The sequence below is a fragment of the Branchiostoma lanceolatum genome, chromosome 2 (assembly GCF_035083965.1).
Source record: "Branchiostoma lanceolatum isolate klBraLanc5 chromosome 2, klBraLanc5.hap2, whole genome shotgun sequence".
In the NCBI taxonomy this organism is placed as follows: Eukaryota; Metazoa; Chordata; class Leptocardii; order Amphioxiformes; family Branchiostomatidae; genus Branchiostoma; species Branchiostoma lanceolatum.
In genome coordinates, this window is record NC_089723.1 from 38579695 (window position 1) to 38598190 (window position 18496).

At 42.4% G+C, this 18496-nt stretch overlaps 1 protein-coding gene across 1 annotated transcript in view; it reads right to left on the reverse strand.

The window, feature by feature from the left end:
• LOC136427061 (probable E3 ubiquitin-protein ligase HERC1) overlaps positions 1–18496 on the reverse strand; it is a 224335-nt gene that overhangs the window by 84450 nt on the left and 121389 nt on the right. The window contains exons 18-29 of the mRNA XM_066415778.1: positions 6835–6990; positions 6124–6262; positions 5348–5415; positions 5235–5247; positions 4982–5093; positions 4616–4686; positions 3909–4100; positions 2874–2979; positions 2337–2452; positions 1639–1800; positions 981–1095; positions 185–390 (exon numbers count right to left, since the gene is read on the reverse strand). Coding sequence (XP_066271875.1) covers positions 185–390; positions 981–1095; positions 1639–1800; positions 2337–2452; positions 2874–2979; positions 3909–4100; positions 4616–4686; positions 4982–5093; positions 5235–5247; positions 5348–5415; positions 6124–6262; positions 6835–6990 — 1456 coding nt within the window. The remainder of the gene's footprint in view (positions 1–184; positions 391–980; positions 1096–1638; positions 1801–2336; positions 2453–2873; positions 2980–3908; positions 4101–4615; positions 4687–4981; positions 5094–5234; positions 5248–5347; positions 5416–6123; positions 6263–6834; positions 6991–18496) is intronic.

An 18496-nucleotide genomic window follows, 5' to 3' on the forward strand; every position in this document is an offset into this window, starting at 1 on the left:
TCTCAAATAAGGATCCCTTTCCACTAGACCACAATTGCTGAGTGACCAAAATTGGATATGTGTAACCCTTGATGTACAGTTATAATTGGAGTTTGATGCACAATGTAAATGACTTGCATTGAGCTACTTATTTTGACATATTGAGCTACAAAATGACACATTGATGTACACCGAAGAAACTTACCATCTTCATCTCTGTCTCTTTGCTCTTCCTCATCCCGATCATCGATCTCCAGTTCCTCCTCATCCGCAGGCTTGTCCACACCTTTAGCGGGAGGGTCGGTGTCCTTAGGGGAGGCGGGGACGGACAGAGGCTTCTTGGCCAGCAGCTTTCTGCGCACCTTGTACACACACCTGTACACTTCCAGCAGCCCACGGCCAGGTGAGCCCCTGGAGGAAGAGAAACGTCTTATAAACATCTGAAGCTTAGGCCACACCAATTTAATTTCTTGGTAAACGGATTTTTATTTTCCAAAAAAAAATTTTTAGAAAAGAAAAATCATGAAAACAGAAGGGTGGGCCAGCCTTCTGTTTTCATGATTTTTTTTTTCTAAAAAATTTTTTTTTCTAAATAAAAATCCGTTGACCAAGAAATTAAATTGGTGTGGCCTTACCATTCATCTGTCAATGAAAGTTAGACATGCAGGTAAAAAGATACGCCAAATAGCAGTTATTCAAGCAACTGGGTGAAATTTGGAACTGGTCAGACATTTCAGACAGCATCCACTACCTTTCGTCAGTAACATTAAAAGTACCATCATCTTTTTGTACATTCAGACCCCGTTCAGTGCCGAGTGTCACATAGGGCAACATGTTTACTTAGCTTGCTGTTTCTGCACGTAGCGGGGTATATCCTGGTTTATAGCAAGTTTATCTGGTGCTGGCCTTGGCCACTCTTCCCAGAGGTCCAGGAATGGGGGAGTGGGAGATCGAAGAAGCAGTCTATGAATTATAAATTACATACAGACTGTTAGACTTACTTGTGGGGTTGAGAAGCGACCTGCAGCAGACCACCGTGTTTCAGCAGGCATGCCAGCAGCAGGCGCGATACCGTGTCCAGGACAGGGTCATCCGTCACCTCACTGGTGTCCCAGTCTGGAAAACAAACCAAACATCAGATGTTTAACATCACTAACTTTGTTATAGATTGTTCAGTACATTCTTGGATACCTGGATAGTTTATTTCCTGTTTGTACTATTCCTTCATCATTCTAATGTTATGTGTATGACTTAGTCCTCTTCGCCCCTTCTGGAGCATAGGGCCTCAGTGATTAGTCTCCACCTCTTCCGGTCTCCGGCGGTCTTCTTTACCTCTTGCCATGAGGTGTTGGCGCTGTCAAGGTCTTTTCTGACACCCCTCCTCCAAGAGAGACGTGGTCTTCCACTCTTTCTCTTCCCCTGAGGGTTCCATTCTTACACTGTTCTTGTAATGGATGCTGGAGGCTTTCTCAAGGTGTGGCCAATCCACCTTACCTCCACTTCCTTCTTCTGATGGTCACTTCTACCGGTTCTTGGCCAGTTCTATCCAGGAGCTCTGTATACTTAACCTGAATATTTCATAAATCAATATTTTGTTGTGTTGTGTTGGATTCGGTCTAACTTTGCTTCAGATTCCAACTTTGTTCTGATTATTGTTACCTTTGCTCCTGGCAAAGTCCTGCATGCTGTTCCACAGCGTGGATGAGAGGAGACTGGACATGTCCACCAGCTGTAGCAGCGGGGAGGGCAGGTTCAGGTCCCCCAGGTTCTGCTCTGTACCTCCTGATACCACAGACTCCGACACGACACCCAGGATCATCACTACAGAAGGGAGAACACACCATGTCAATATAAAACATGTCCACTAGCTATAGGGGGGAGGGAAGGTTCAGGTCCCCCAGGTTCTGCTCTGTTCCTCCTGATACCACAGACTCCGACACGACACCCAAGATCATCACTACAGAAGGGAGAACACACCATGTCAAAGTTAAATGCTGTATTCATTTCTCCCAATGATAACATGATTGTATAACTTCTCTTATAATCTTTGTCAATCATCATAGCAGCTTTCCAATAATATGTAGTAAATGATTTTCTATGTTAAACTTTATTCTGTCTCTGTGCCAGGATACTGAGGATCATTGCTGTAGACAGAATGGTGGAACACAAAATGTAATTCTGAAATGCCTCTCACTGATTGTTACTTATCATTGATAAAGCTTCTAACATTTGTATTGGTCACATCTTCTAATCTTTCTTTACAGCCGGTCCTATTCAGATTGTACTTACTGTACAAAACTGGTGTGTTATGTCTAAAGGCAGCTTACCGGTTATGCAAAACAAACAAACAAACCTACCGATGTCCTGAGCGTTCATCTCCAGTCCACTGCAGAAGAGGGGAGAGGAGATCCATCCACTGGTCTCCTTCTCGTCTGTGGAGGGGGGCATCCCCACCAGCATCCCCCCAAGACACCTGCATGGGGGAGAGAGACAAATATATACAAAAACAATTCACCTCATTTGGATACATATAGTCCACTGTGTTCTGCTGCTGCAGTGGTCTGGAGACCCTGCAGCTGCAACCAGTCTTTCTTCAACCCTCCCAACTTTATTCCTATTCATCGCGAGCTTCCTTAGCTCCTGTAGTTTTCTGTCTGATCACAACGGTCCTAGTCTTCTGTCTTTGAGGTCTGCCCTCAGTAAACTCAGTTAGTTCTTGTAACAATTCAGACCTCTGACCTCTCTGACATTTTTATCTTAGTTCTCACTGTTAGGTTTGGAAAGTTGTAACTATATTCAAGGTCAATAAAGGTAGAGCTATGTGTTATATTGTACTTGTATTGAATTTATAGATAAATAGATAAACAAATGAATAAACAAATAAACAAACAAACCTGCCGACCAGCAGCCCTACTGCCCTCTCTAGGTCCACCAGCCACACCCAGGACTTGGAGGGCTGCGCCATGGGCACCGCCGAGGGGTCGATGCTCTCAGGAGTGGCTGCACAGGGGGAAGTGCAAATTGATATGGTTAACTTCTGATCAACACTTGTCACTTTCTTCATGGCAATGTGAACTAGCTCTTTACTTTGCACTGAAGCTTCAAGCTCAGGCAAGTGTTGCTACAGTGTGAAGAATATTGTCCCATGTATATACCGACTCATCCTTAGTCACGTTTGGAATTGCATTCTTCACATTGCAGCAGTGACACCTAGCTGCTGTGTGAAGTAGAGCATGTCAGAATTGCCGTGATGAGAAAGGTAAAGAACTTTCAATTGTTGCCCAGTGTGTTATATGGATCAAGAATTACCTGGCAGTTTTGCATGTCAATCACTTTTCATGCTGTCCCAGTGTCTGGTATCAGAAAAAAACAACTCTACAGTTGCAGTGTGTGTGGAGGGGAACACATGTACATGTGTTTGTTATCACCAGGGAAACAGGGTGTTCTCTGGGTGTCCCCTGCAAAAGGTGTGTGTTTAATTTCTTTGTTTTCTTAGAGTAGGGCGTCCAGAAGACACCCTGATGCCTTCTAGCTAATAGCCTGCATATACTTCACTTGAAAGTTCATCTGTGTTGGCAGAAGTCATTCTGAACGGAGTGAGTTTAAACTGTAAAAGCCAACACAATAAATTTTCGACTGATCAGTTACAGTCTTTTTCAAGGAATGAATCATCCACTGCTTCTGTGACGTCAACAACCATCTTAACAACCATACCCCAACAGAGACGGAGGGCGCCATAGACTTTCTGCAACATATGATCCACTGCTCACCGAGTCACATGTCTCATCTGCATAACCTGACGTCACAGAAGCAGTGGATGGTTCATTCCTTGAAAAAGACTGTAGCTGTTCAGTAGAAAATTTGGGTAAGTCCAATTTATTGTGTTGGCCTTTACAGTTTAAACTCCATTCAGCATGTATATATCCTACCATGTAGAGGCCATTCCAGCTCCTGGTCCTCCAGCACGGCTGCGGCCGGCAGCAGGCGGTTCAGGCTGTCCAGGAACGGCAGCAGCGCCAGCAGGTGGGCCAGCACGGGGCGGACTATCGACACAGGCAGGAGCAGCAGGGAGTGGATCATCTGGGACAGCATGCTGCCAGCTGCTGACTTGTACAGCACATCTGAGAAGGGAAAGCAATGTGTTTTAGACGACAGCAGGATCTTGTCCACATGTCATATCACAAGACAGATAGTGAATAAAAGACACAGATCGCAGGTCTCTTTTGTTTCTACATAGCATTGAGTGGATCATCTGGGACAGCATACTGCCAGCTGCTGACTTGTACAGCACATCTGAGGAGGGAAAAGGGGACAGTGAGGAGGAGTTTCTACAAGCTGAGCTATGTCTATACCATAACAGAGATTATGAGGGGTGTTGCCCTGGCTGTCAGCAGCAGCAGGGAGTAGATCATCTGGGACAGCATGCTGCCAGCTGCTGACTTGCACAGCACGTTTGAATGAAAAATGGAAACAAAATAGGATGAACTGGATAGTGAGTGAGTGTGAGGAGTTTCCTTAGAAGTAGCATTGCTCTTAGAAGCTGAGCTGCCAGCTGCTGACTTGTACAGCACATCTGGGGGGAAAAGAAACAGTGATGACTGATGAGGAGTTTCTACAAGCTGAGCTACGGCTCTACAGCTGTCTGCAACAGCAGGGAGTGGATCATCTGGGACAGCATGCTGCCCGCTGCTGACTTGTACAGCACATCTAGGGGGAAGAAGAAACAGTGATGAGGAGTTTCTAAAAGTTGTAGCAGGTCACAGGGCTGTAGGGAGGGAAAGAAATGTGTTTTAGACGACAGCAGGATCTTTTTCACATGTCATATCAGAAAAGACACAGATCACAGGGTCTGTCCAGATGATTTGTACCAGGTTACAGGGTTGTGAACATCTCTTTGTTTCTACACAGCATTGAGTGTATCATCTAGGACAGCATACTGCTGACTTGTACAGCACATCTGGGGAGGGAAAAGGGAAGATGTGAGGACGACCATGTAAAACACAGCAGCGCCAGCAGGTGGGCCAGCACGGGGCGGACTATTGACACAGGCAGGAGCAGCAGGGAGTGGATCAGCTGGGACAGCATGCTGCCAGCTGCTGACTTGTACAGCACATCTGAGGGGAAAAAGAAACAGTGATGAGAATCGCAGGGTCTGTCCAGATGAGTTGTAGCGGGTAACAGGACTATGCACATCTTTTATATTTCTAGACAGCAGGGAGTGGATCATCTGGGACAGCATGCTGCCAGCTGCTGACTTGTACAGCACATCTGAGGGGAAAGAAAGGCAGTGAGTTGGCATGGGGGTACCGTCATTGCTCTATGCTAGGGGGCTTCCATTTACAAGGCTAGCTTATGTAGCAATCATCACAGGCAGGAGCAGCAGGGAGTGGATCATCTGGGACAGCATGCTGCCAGCTGCTGACTTGTACAGCACATCTGAGGGGAAAGCATGACCACATAAGTGTGAGCGAAAGAGCTTGGGGCAAAGAAAACTGACAAAATTCACTCTGGCTTCCAGGGTACCTTAACCAAAGTGACATTCTATTACACTGTTTTTTTCTTTTTGAGAAACACAGATACACAGACAGATACACAAACAAACAAACAAACAAACCCCCAAAACAATCGGTCTTATTTCATGGCGGTACATGTAACTACAAATCACCCGTATGAAGGCCTGGCAAACCTCGTATCAGCCATACAGTGCGCCAAAAATAATTACCCAAGCAACTGGATAAAATTTTGAAACCGTCACGATCAGACGTTTCAGACAGCATCCACTGTCTTTCGTCAGCCATACAGTGATTTTTTTTAACGATTTCGCGCAATGCAAGGCCGTAAGAGGCCACTTCTCAGCATTGAACTTAACTGAACTAATGTGGCATAGGTGAAAGACAACGGTGTATGTTTGTTTTGATGGTTTGTAGGTTGTATTCGGGGGGAAAGCAGTGGGCTGGGAGGGAATTCCAAAGTTTTGCAGTTCGTGGAAAAAAGCTGTTGCTTTGAGGCAGGTATATCATTCGGCCGGATGGGAGACCCTTCTTCTATCAGCCAACAAAACAGTATGTCACCCCGTAAGGGGCGGTGTAACCCCGACGGTGCATAAGCACGTTGACTGATGATGATGTAACGAGCCAACCTCACCTCCCAGCCTGTCCCTGACAGCCGACTGTCCTTGGGCTGCGCTGTCCTTGAGCAGCTGTGCCGAGCGGGACAGCACCTCGCCAGCGTGGGGCAGCATGAGCGACAGGTGCTTGTGCAGCAGCGACACCGTCGGCGAACTCTGAACAACACAAACACAAAGCAAGTTAAGCAATCAAGCAATCAATCAATCAATTAACCAATCAATCAACCAATCAATCAATCTGAACAACACATCCATAAAACACATAATGAAGAAAAAAATAACTGTACAAATTGTACACATCACTCCAAATGCTGTGAATATTTCATCTGCAAACCCCACTCGCAAGCAACCCAGATCGCATCTCGCTATGGTTTGCGGAAGTGTTCTCAACACCGGGGGCAATTAGTACAACACCACTCGGCAGAGAGATGGTCATAAATGTTTGCCTGAGCATAGGCTATATGAGACTGTGTATCATTGCCTTACAGGGTATCTAGACACGACTTTCTAGTGATTATGCACTCTCGGGCCATGCAATGTCCGGAACGGCAAAAAAGTACAGGGTACGGCAAGAATTTCAAGCGGGTACAGAGTGAATTACCGGGTACAGCAAGAAAGGAGTAATATGTGTGTGTTACTACTATTCATGTATGTCTAGGGCATCACTGTAAAGCAGTGCATGTCACATGAGCTAGTCTACCCTACAGAAATGAATGGATAAGACTGACCTCGTCCAGTGCGTTGACGTGACAGTGTGCCAGCAGGTGCTTCTGCAGGGAAGACAGGAGCTCGTGCAGGTGGGCCGGCGGGGTGCCATCCTCGTACTCAGACACAGACCCCACCTCCTTGTCACTGTTCTTCTCAAGCTCACCAAAGGCTTGCTCCTGGGGAAAACAAGGAGTCTTCATTAATCAAATGATTAGTTTTCAATTTTCGTGGTTTTTGCTATATCCTCTACATCATGTCCCCCTTGCATGACTAGTGCAATACAGAATTGTTTCAACCACAAATTCAAAATGCCACAAAACCTACTTTACCCTACCACAAAACAAAAACACAGTGAAAGCAAATAAATTTTTACAGTAGTTCAGGCAAAAAAATCAGACACTTCATTCATATAAAAGGGAGACTGTATTTTCCAAATCTCCTAACTCTCCCTGTATCAAGTTGATCTAAGCTCATTATCCTTAATGACAACAACAGCTAATGATGTTGTAACCAATGAGACAACTTGAAGGAACTTTCAACCCTCTCGGTCCCCAGTAAGTCTTCAAAATCATCATCATTATTATGATTTATTTGACTTTGGTTATTTTCAGCAACAAAAATGTTTAGAATTAAGCTGTTGAGTTTGGTTAACACTCAGAGATAGATTTTATCTTTAGCAAGTTTAAGGTTTTGTTTACATGAAAAGTTTTGCCTTGGTATATCAATCACTCATCTGCGTGTATCAACTACTGAGGGTATGTAGACTCACATGTATATCATAAAGAACTTTTGGAAGAGATCCAACCAGACTAGAATAACAACATGGATGATTTACACAACTGCTACAGTTGTGGCAACTTTTCAAGTCTTGAAAAATCCTTGCAGACAGGTCTGATGAAGTGATGAAAGAAATTGTGCAGCATGATTTATTTTGTCGCAAAACCCGAATCTGGCTTCATTTCTGAGAGTTTTGTACCGGGGAACTCAAGCTTTCAGGCAGTGGCACTTTGGACGTACATGTAAACCTGACGATAAAGAAACTTTCTCTATCAAGTGCAGATGTCTTTTATCACTGTCATATGCCTCAGAGCCTGCTTACAGTGATTGTGGATAAGATAAACGTTTCAGGATACAGGTGTTGAAAGAGTGAGGGTTGTTTCATTCAGAAGGCTGCCAGCCAAGAGTATTTATCAAAGTTTGAGAGGGATATCAAAACTAGGGGAAGTTCTGCTGTAGTACAATAACATGTAATCATTTTGAGATCTCACCAAGACCCACCCACACACCACACATCAACATCCAAATATCGAGTTATCGCGCACGCATGCACAGACAGACACAGACACTCACACAGACACACACACACGCAGACAGACACACAGACACACACACAGACACACACCAATGATACCCAAAAGATAACCTCCATTTGTCATGGAGGTAATAAAAATGAAACTTTCAGGCCAAAGATAGCTGTTACAGTAGTTACACTTCATGTGACTGAGTTTATATCCCCCTCGTCACACTTCATGACTGGATTAGATGAGGGGGGTATACAAACTCAGTCACGTTTGAGACCACATTCTTCACACTGCAGCAGTAACACCTAGCTGCAGTGCAAAGTAGAACCAAGTTAGTATTGCCCTGAGTGAGGTCACAGAAAGGAAAGGAAAGTGATCTCGAACCAGTTTAGCTCAAATGAACTCAAGTAACAGACGAGCTAATCTTCCACTGGTCGTGACAGAGAAGACAGACGCTATATACAGTATTTACAGGTTCATTGTACCAGGGAAATTCCCCTAGCTCTTTTCCACAAGCACAGAGAGACGTGATTACCAGTATATACTTTAACAACCCCTGAGGATTCTGACAACTTCTACAGTGACCCTTCTGTGGTGTGAGGTTTCTCTTCAACAAGATTTAAAGGGATTTCCCTTCAAATGTGTAGATTGCGTCCAGTTGTGAAAACAACCTTCAGCAAACGTCCATCCCCCTTCTGTACAGCGTCCTTTGATGGGCGTTAATTGTGTGGAAAGTGGTCTGGAAGTTGGAGGCTTTCTTAAGACAGTAATGTGTTTTTAGTTAAGTCGGTGACTGTTTCAAAATTTTATCCAGTTGCTTGAGTAACTATTTTTGGCATATAATTCTGGATGTCTAACATTCATCAACGTAAGTCAGTACTATGTTTCTACTGAGGGTAACATTCCATCTTAAACATGGATTGCTGGCAACGAGGAACCCTGTATTGCTCTTGGTATTTTCTGTATCTAGATTGACTATAATCATAAAATGACTAAATTTTGTACTGTTTAGTACCTCTAGAAAGAAAGACGACGACAAGAAAGAAAGAAAGACGATGACAAGAAAGAAAGAAAGAAAGAAAGAAAGAAAGAAAGAAAGAAAGGTAACAAGAGTCCGTAGGACACAATTCTCCGTGAAGTACTTATAGTCTGTAAATTTTGGGTGAGGTGTTTGTTAATTTCCTTTGCTGGTGACCTGCTCAGCTATAAGCAAATGGATCTTGATGTAAGGTGTGGAATCACAGACAATTTATTTCTAGAGCCTGGAACTGAAACAGGATGACACTCAGGCTAACTTAACATACCCATTCAGCAACGGAATCGTGGATTGTATGTGATGCCAGGTGTGAAAAGTAGCCTTCACCAGGCCCTCTTACGGGCGTATGAATCGTACAATTCACCAGAAAAAGGAATGATTAGCCAGTAGAGTCAGTCCACAGTGACGATCATATTTCGCCCGTTTAGGACGGAGCCTGCAAGTGAAACCCTGGCGTAGTTAGTCTGGTAGAGACTATGTGAAAAGTGCATTTTTGACAAGCGGTAATTAAAGAAGTAAAAATATTGACCTACACAAATTGCATCTCTGTACAGTCCAAGTAGTGTTTTATAGCAAGTAAAGAAAATGTGTTTATTTATCTTTTTCTTTCAATACAGGAGGGGTCAACCTGCTGAAAAGTACGTTTTTACAACATGGCACAGATAGGATCTAGAAATTCCGGGAAAAGTCACGAACCATTCAGCCTTACAACTAAAATGTTTCAGAAATCACAAATATGCAGTAAATCCTCTTTCGACAATTTATTGCAGGCATGCCTGATCTATAGCTATCGGCCTATTTGTATTATCGTAACATTTCTCGAAGGTCAAAGGTCACCGGATCTTTGAAAACACCCGGAAGTGACACAGTCTGGCCGCGGCCTGCGCGCACTATTCTGAGAGAGATATCTTAAAAATCTTTCATCCCCTGCGCAAACGTTTTATATTGTCACAGCCTCCGTATTACAAACTACAAGTGTGAGAAGTTTGAAGGTCCAGAGATATCCCATTTTCACACTGTGCGTAAAAGTGCGACCGCCGTCTCGTGCGCCAAACTATTATGCGACCTGCGATTGTACACGGCATACTTAATACACAGACTGAAGCTCACTCGGCACATGTTCGCAGCGAAAACTCACAATTCCCGTTGCCGCATTGGTATGTAACTTGGTATATGGCTAGCTAGGTTGCGTGTGGTGATGCACGTTGTCTATTTTACAATGTAACAATGACTATACGATCATAGCAAGTAGGAAATTTTCGTACCCCGTATCTGCCTGAAGTATTGCAGTCAAGCGTAACGGGTTATAACATGGTCGCTATGCCAAGGCAGTGGCCCTTACTATTAATTATAGGGGTGCAATTTCGATATTGCATTGACGATAAAAGTAGTTACGGCGTAACAAAGACATTGTGCGTCACCATGCCGAACCAAGCAAACGATATGCCAAGTTACACACCAATGCGACAACGGGATCGTGAGTTATAGCTGCGAACGCGCAAACAAATGCATTCCCAATACTCCCAGAAGGAGGTATTCCTCCTTCCCGGAGTAATAACTTTTAAGTACAGCAAGCAACATGTTGAACTAAACCTATATGTTCCTATCTTATAAATTTCTCAGTTACTCAAATCTTATATCTAACCTCAGATCCTGTTGACCTCATACATGACCATCATCCCGCAAACCATACAATTACAAGCACCTTGTGATGATATACAGAGAATTGTGCTGAAGATGCCTACAGGGCATTTAAAAGTCAGTGTTTCTGATTAGCCTGCCTTATAAGGGAGACCACTGATGGGAATTAAGTCTAAAGTTACCAGGTTGTGTCTGGTGCCCCAGTAACCAGACTGCAGGTCTATAATTGGACATTTCAGGAGTATTACAGGGACTGGACAGGTTGTGTGTGTAACCTGTGGAGTAGTGTTTACTATTGAGGACAACATATGAGCACCAAAAGGCCACCTAGACCAACTGCAGCAGGGTTATCCCAAGGAAATGTGTAGTGCTTCATTCCTTAGGTAAGGGAGTTCTTTTGCTGTGTGCTTGCACCTGTCTTCTCCTGTCAATCACATTCTGTAAATCTTAGATGAAACATTCTTGGTGGTTTTCTTTTCATGGCTTTCTCTGTGACCTTTCCACCGCAAATATGCATCTCAAATGTACAGTGCTACAGAATTGTTTCAACCGTAAATTTAAAACTTAAGACAAAACCCCAGTTTCCATCCTACAATAAAACAAAACCACTGGAAAAGTAAATCATTGAACTTACAGTAGACTCTGGTTATGTAAACTGTGAAGAGAGAAAAGTAAACACAAATCTGAATGTTGAACTTTTTGTTTGATTTAGCTTCCACTCCTCAAAATGTCACAATGGAAATTAGAAACTCATATGCTTAAAAAATGTTGGTTTGACATAGGAGGTTTATCTCAAAGAAAAAGCCATTGTGACAGAATTGTTATTGTACAGTTGTAACAATACACCTTTGACAAAGAAAAGCCAGTGGTTTATTGAACCAAACCCATATGGCAGGATGCGCTGGATGCTACTCACAAAAACTCCAACATACAGAGAAAGCAGACTGTACTTCACTTTGTCTTCACGGTAGCAAAATTTCACGGTGTAAGGAAAATGGACATTTTCACTGAACTTTAACTTCACGGTGGCGGCAAGTGATTTACAGAAGGAATGTGAGAAGGAATCATAAATAATCACAAAAGTTTTTTTCCCAGTGATGATAAGTTCACGGTACAGAGGTGACTGTGAAAACAGAGAAATAAAGTTACAGTCACGGTGAAAGAAACAAGAATTATTACAGTACTGAAAGGAATTAGCTACATCAGGTTTTCAGACATCTTGTGCAATGCCAGAGTAAACAAACGTCCCCACAAAATGGAGGAAACCTAAACAGAGTACACCTGTACGGGCCATTACCCCTGCAAGGCTGAAGTTTGAAGTCAAGTGACTACCGTACTCTCACAACAAAGAATGTTTATAACAGCAACTGAATGTCTACAGCATGAGCTGGTATACGTAGAGTGCGCATGCAGAACATACATGTATTAAGTGTTAAAGGTGGTGTTTGCGTATGTAACTTTTTCGGTAACGTTTATAGGTTCGTACAGTTGTATCCAAAGAGATATCTTGGGAAACGGCCGTAACTCCGACTATGCAACGTTGACTAGAGAGGACAAAAGAGACTCTGCAGTTATAAAAGGTTTGGATAGCAGGGTACAAAATCTATATACTGTGCACTAGTGCTGCATACCGGTACTGTATCGTAAAAACTGACTATAGGTACAGGTCCAAAATACCGGATCATGAAGTACCGGTACTGTGCCGATATAAATTTACACCACGTATGTGCTTATTTTGTGACTGATCCCCTGACCTCAAGGCCTCATGCTACACAAAACGTGACCAAAGTGACACCTTGGAACAGCGTATATAATATGCAACATATCGTTCAGGCAGGCCGGGAGTTTTGATAGCAAGGCCAAGGGAGTTTGGCAGTGGGAAACCTAGTTATGTTCTTTGAATAAAGATACTGACAAGTTGAAAACAGTTTATTGATGTTTCTGTCATTATTGAAGAAGTTCAGAAGAACACATGTTAAATTTGCAAATTGTTTAGGTACGTACAAGTACAGGTCCGGACCTGTACCTAAACCTCTGTACCTGTACCTGATGTTACGTTTAGGTACGCAGCACTACTGTGCATGCTTTACATTCTGGATATGTACTATAGCTGGTTGAACTGTTTGAAAGTGAAGAAACATATCCCCGTTAGGAATGTCTCCCAGCCTAATGGCACTGCTGTGGCTATAAACTCATGACATTGACTTTTCCTGCTATATCATAGACATGACACATAATGTTTCATGCACACGCAGGTTCTGTAAATCTACTTCAAGCTATGGTGCACAATTCCTAGCTTAAGCTAATGAAATTCATGACCTGTACACACTTTACCAAAAGCTATAGATGCTAAATATCAAAACAAATCTTCTTTTATCACAGACATGATTCTTTAGATTTCATACAGCACATGTACTTTCAGTAAATCTACTAGTCTTTAAGCGACAAATCGTCCACAGATCCCACCATAAACTGTTGAAATACATGACTTGTATGCTTTTCAAAAAGTTATGGATGCTTCAAATTGCAATAAATCGTAGACATAATTTATTTTTCATTATTATTATGAGATTTCATACACATCACTGTACAATTTCATTTTATTTGTACCTTCAGTAAGTTTACTTCAAGCTACAGTTTGGCACATCCCAACTTAAGCTGTTAAGATTGTACACTTTTCAAAAAGGTATGGGTGCTTCAAATTGCACTAGATCATATTTTATTACAGACATAATTCAAACGATTTCTTTCAAATGTACATTCAGTTAATGTACTTCAAGCTATAGTAGGCAGATCCCTTCTTAAGCTGTCGAAATATATGACTTGTACGGCACTTTTCCAAAAGCCGAGGATGCTTCAAAATGCACTGAATCGTATCTTATTACAGACATAATTCATAAGATTTCATTCAAACATACTTTTACCGAGTTTACTTTCAGCTGCGGTGGCCAGATCCCCGGTTGAGCTGTTGATAAATGTATGCTTTTCAAAAAGGTAGGGATGCTTCAAATTGTAATAAATTGTATCTCTTACCAGAGATCATATTCATGCATCATGAAATCCCCAGAAACGTTACAAGAATCAGTAATACCCTAGTAACTTTTTCCTATATTAAAGCAGTGTACATACATTGTGTATCTATCTAATAGTATCTATATCTATATACAGTACTGGGCAAAACCCGGAGTAGGTGTCGCGCCCAGGGTGCACGCCTAAGGCGGCCGGTGGTGGTGGTGCTCCATAACAACAAAAAAAGTGCAGAATTTAAACTACCTAACAGTAATAAACATGAACAATATGATATAGAGGAAAAAAAAAGTGCAGTGCGGGCCACCTTAGTTATTGCATTGCAGTTAGTGTACTACCATGCAGCATTACTTTGGACTTGAAAACTTTCCCCCCAGTTTTAAATTGTCAGGTTGTCGCCAAGAGGACTAGATTAGCTCCCAATTGGTTCAGAAGATAAATGAGTGAGACTGTAATTGGAGTATAAAACTTCACAAACTTGTCCAGAAGCCAAACAGTCTTGTAGTAAATCATGATCAATCTTGCGTAAACCTGGCCCCTCTGGCCTTCAAGCTTCTGACAGTTAAAATCCTTTCCACACCTCTTCGTATTGGGGCAGTGCCAGCATTAAGAACAAAAAAAAGTAACAAGATTAAGAAGAAAGGTAACTTGAAAAAGAAAACAGCCCGAGGGAATCTACAACGGAGGCTATAGTGGCGTGTGTTCAAATCCTACACTCTTTCTCATAAGTTCTGACTGCTAGAAAGAGAAAGCAGTCTGTACCAAGACTGACTTTGGTATGACCCGGCTAGGTTTCCACCCCCTGCCCTTCCGAATGCAAGGTGAAGTACTCTACCCCCACAGGCCATTATATCAAAACCGGAGGTTTCCCTGCAGTACCATGACAAGCTGCTAGGGGGCCCAAAATCTACTCATTTCAATGCATTTTCAAGTTATCGTGGCGATACACAGACACACAGACATACACACACACACACACACACACACATACAGACAGACAGCCAGATACATACACACACACACATACACACACATACACAGACAAACACACTCAAGAATGCTTCCAAAAACAAAACCTTCTTGGCGCGCGAAGGTAAAAACAACATTTGCTTGAGTTAGCTAATCCCTGCTTCGTGTCCTTCACAGTCGGTGGCCGGACTAAACCACTTGGAGGCAAGATTTACACAGAAATGTTAGTGGGGAAATAGACGGTGCTGTCTGGGTGATACCATGCAGAGTCCAGCTGCTCATATTGGTGGAGTTACCTTCACCAAGAAGGTTATGTTTCACTGTGAACTTAAAACCACTGTGAACATTTGTGTCCAATACTGTAGCAGTGTGTGACTATAGCACTGCCGCAACTTGACATAAAACCACCATGAACACTTCATTTTCCACTTAGTGCGAAATAAAAACCATGCATTTACAGTAACTCCAGAAGTCGTGGATGGATCTTTATGATATTCAGTATGTAAGACAATTAGATTATGGGCCCCCTAGCGAATTTCCACAATGTATAATCAGAGCATTCTAGGATAAGCATAATAGGCACCTGACCTTAGCTTAATCGAAGCCAACCTGCCAACTACAAGTTTGTATAATATAGGTAGCCACTGGCTTCCTGAATTTAGCAAAGAACGTTGACTGTACCCCCCTCCCCCCAATAGGGATGGACTAAGCAGCTACAATAGGAATGGAAACCAGGCCACAGTCTGAATTTTCAAACAAACCCCCTCCCTCTTCTTTACCCGCCCCTGACTAATCCATTGGCTGTGCTTGAGGTAAAGGGAGGAGCCAGTGGACCACCCCATGGTTAATAGCATAGGCTACCAGTGATAGGCTACCAGCCACATGGAGGGAGCTTCAAGGGTCTGCACACAATAATATCAGCTGCTTATTCAGTTCAGGGCCTACTACGTTTACCTTACATGTACTGGAAGTAAAGACTATCCAAGGTAAGAAGATTAGTAAGACTATACTGAGGTACGGAGAGGAAGAGATGGAATATGTATATTTTAATGCATTTCAAGTTCATTTATTTTGGGAGGGACTTTATTTTCAAGATCTGATCAGACAGCAAAAACCTACCCATATTTAATTCAACTACATTCTAGAAGGAGGCAACCCTTACTGTGTACAACTAGGTAAATATATCAAAGAATGTTTATACCTTAGAACTAGTAGTGTGCTTTATTAACATGTTGAATTATCCATATACTAGCACATAGGCAGTTGTTTGTTTGCATGTATAGTTTTAGAAGACCTTACAAAAGTCTCTGTACTTTAATTTGTTGTGTCAATGAAGATTGTTGTTGTTAATCTATTCTCCAAGCAGATGTAGAAAGACAAAATTGTTTCTAGAAATCTGCCTAAAGATTAGCTCTGGTAGAACTAATCCATTTTGTATTGTAAGCAGGCATTGTTGGGGTCAGGCATGCCTCACAGGTCAGGAGCAGTGCTAGACTCCCATAAGACCATAAGAGGGCCTGCATGGGGGGTCTCAACAACATTTTATGCTGAAGAACCCCCATTGCATTACTCTAAAAACAAGGAAGGCAATTACATGAAATCTGGTCACCTCCTTATTACATGTGTTTCTACTCGCCTCTTGTGCTTCACATGACTAAGATGACTTTTCATACAAAATATGGGAAATGATCAAAATAGCTTGCCTAAGGCCACACCAATTTAATTTCTTGGTTAACGGATTTTTCTTTTTAATTTTTAGCACGAGGACATCATTAAAACAGAAGTCTGGGGTGAAAACTTGCACCTGACCCTGTTCACTCCCTGAAACTGTGTGCACCAAAGTACAGTACAAACTTTCCTCTGAGATTCTGTTTTCATGTTGATTTTCCAATCGATGAATCCTCAAGGTATCCTCAAGGTATTTAGCATTTTTTTAAAAATTCATTTAACCAAGAAATCAAATTGGTGTGGCCTAATAGGCTATGCCTTTGATACAGAAAGGGACATTCAGACCTGGGCCCCATAGGAGTAATAGGACAGCTGGGTTGCCCTTCTCACAGCCAGAGCTACATGGTGAGGTCACTCCGGGTCATGTCACTACAACAATCCCTCTGCCTGTCTGTAAATAAGTCTTGACTTTCCTGTGTTTATTTGGTCCACAGATACATGTAGCTCTATCTAGAGATCTAGAGGTTGTGTCTATGGCAAGGTATGTACCATGATCACTAGTCAAACTTGCACAAGAGACCACCTCTACATAAAGACCACCTGACTATTCTTAATTCTGATATACAGTCAAGCCTGTACAAGTGACTACCTCTATATAAGGACCACATGGCCAGTGTGACCACTTTTTGCTGGACTCCCTTTAATAGATCAAAATCTTTTCCGTTGACCACCTATCCACATAGACCAGATTTTATCAGTGCCCTAAACATGTATATGTATGTGTATGTATCAGCGTCTTGAGTGGTCTTCTTGGACAGGTTTGACTGTACATCCGCTATGATGCATTCTGCAACATTAGATAAATTATGTCCTCGGATTGATGCACTGGAGCTCAAGACATTGCGTGCCTTCCAGGACATTGCTTGCTAAGCTTCCCTCCACATTTTCTGTAAGACAAGACAATTTGTAAAGGATATAGCAGTGGGCATCTACATTCAACAATTCCCTTTCTATAACTGTGGAAATGTAGTACCGGTATGTAGATAAAATCTCTATACAGAGCTTTATCGAGGAAGGTATCAAGGTGTATATAAAGCTGTACTTTAGTGAATCCTCTGACTCCCTGAAGCATCATCTCTCTTCCTTACCGTCCAGAACTTTAAGTAAAAGAGACCATTTCATCACTCGCCGAGAAAGGCGTACAGCTTTCGCAGATCATAGAGGCAGCCACTATATATATCAGCCAGGTCTTCTTGAGGTAAACCTCGTCTTTCCTTCTTACCATCCAGAACTTAAGTAAAAGAGACCATTTCACTAAGTCTTGCCAAAAAAGGCGTACAGGTTTCACAGAGGCAGCCATAATATATCAGCCTAGAGCTCTCTGTATCGGTAACTGAGCACTAAAGAAAATGGAGAACCCAGGACCTCCCGGGGAGTAAGCTCTAATATGTCAAGATTTATGATAATGGGATCTTCGCTTCAGCATCTTAAGGTGTGAAGTTACCCTCAAGGACCTTTCGGTGGTATTAGAGAAGGGACGGATGGAGTCATAAGTCATTTGTTTATACTGTCGACTGCTATGGTTAATAGCTAGCTGTAGGGAAAACGTATACGATATGCAGCAAACAGATGCGTCAAGATCTGCCTGGATATCCTTTAGAAGTTGAGTAGCAAACATAGCGACAGTATTGGAGAAGGGACGGATGGAGGCATAAGTCATTATAAGATACTGTCGACTGCTATTTCAGCTAGCTGTAGGGAGAACTATTTTCATCAGTCATAGGAAAACATGTAGGATATGCAGCAACCAGATGTGTCAAGTTCTGCCTGAGTATCGTTTAGAATTTGAGTACCAAATATGAACATGAAACCTGTATTTATTGTCTTGGAACAAAATCAATTATGTAAGGGCACACAAAATTGATTTCTTGGACAATGAAGTTCTCAGATTTGCTGCTTTTTTTTTGCGTTTGAAAAGAAAAAGATCACAATCATGTACCATTCGAAATATGAATCAACCCCAAAATAAATCTCGAAACT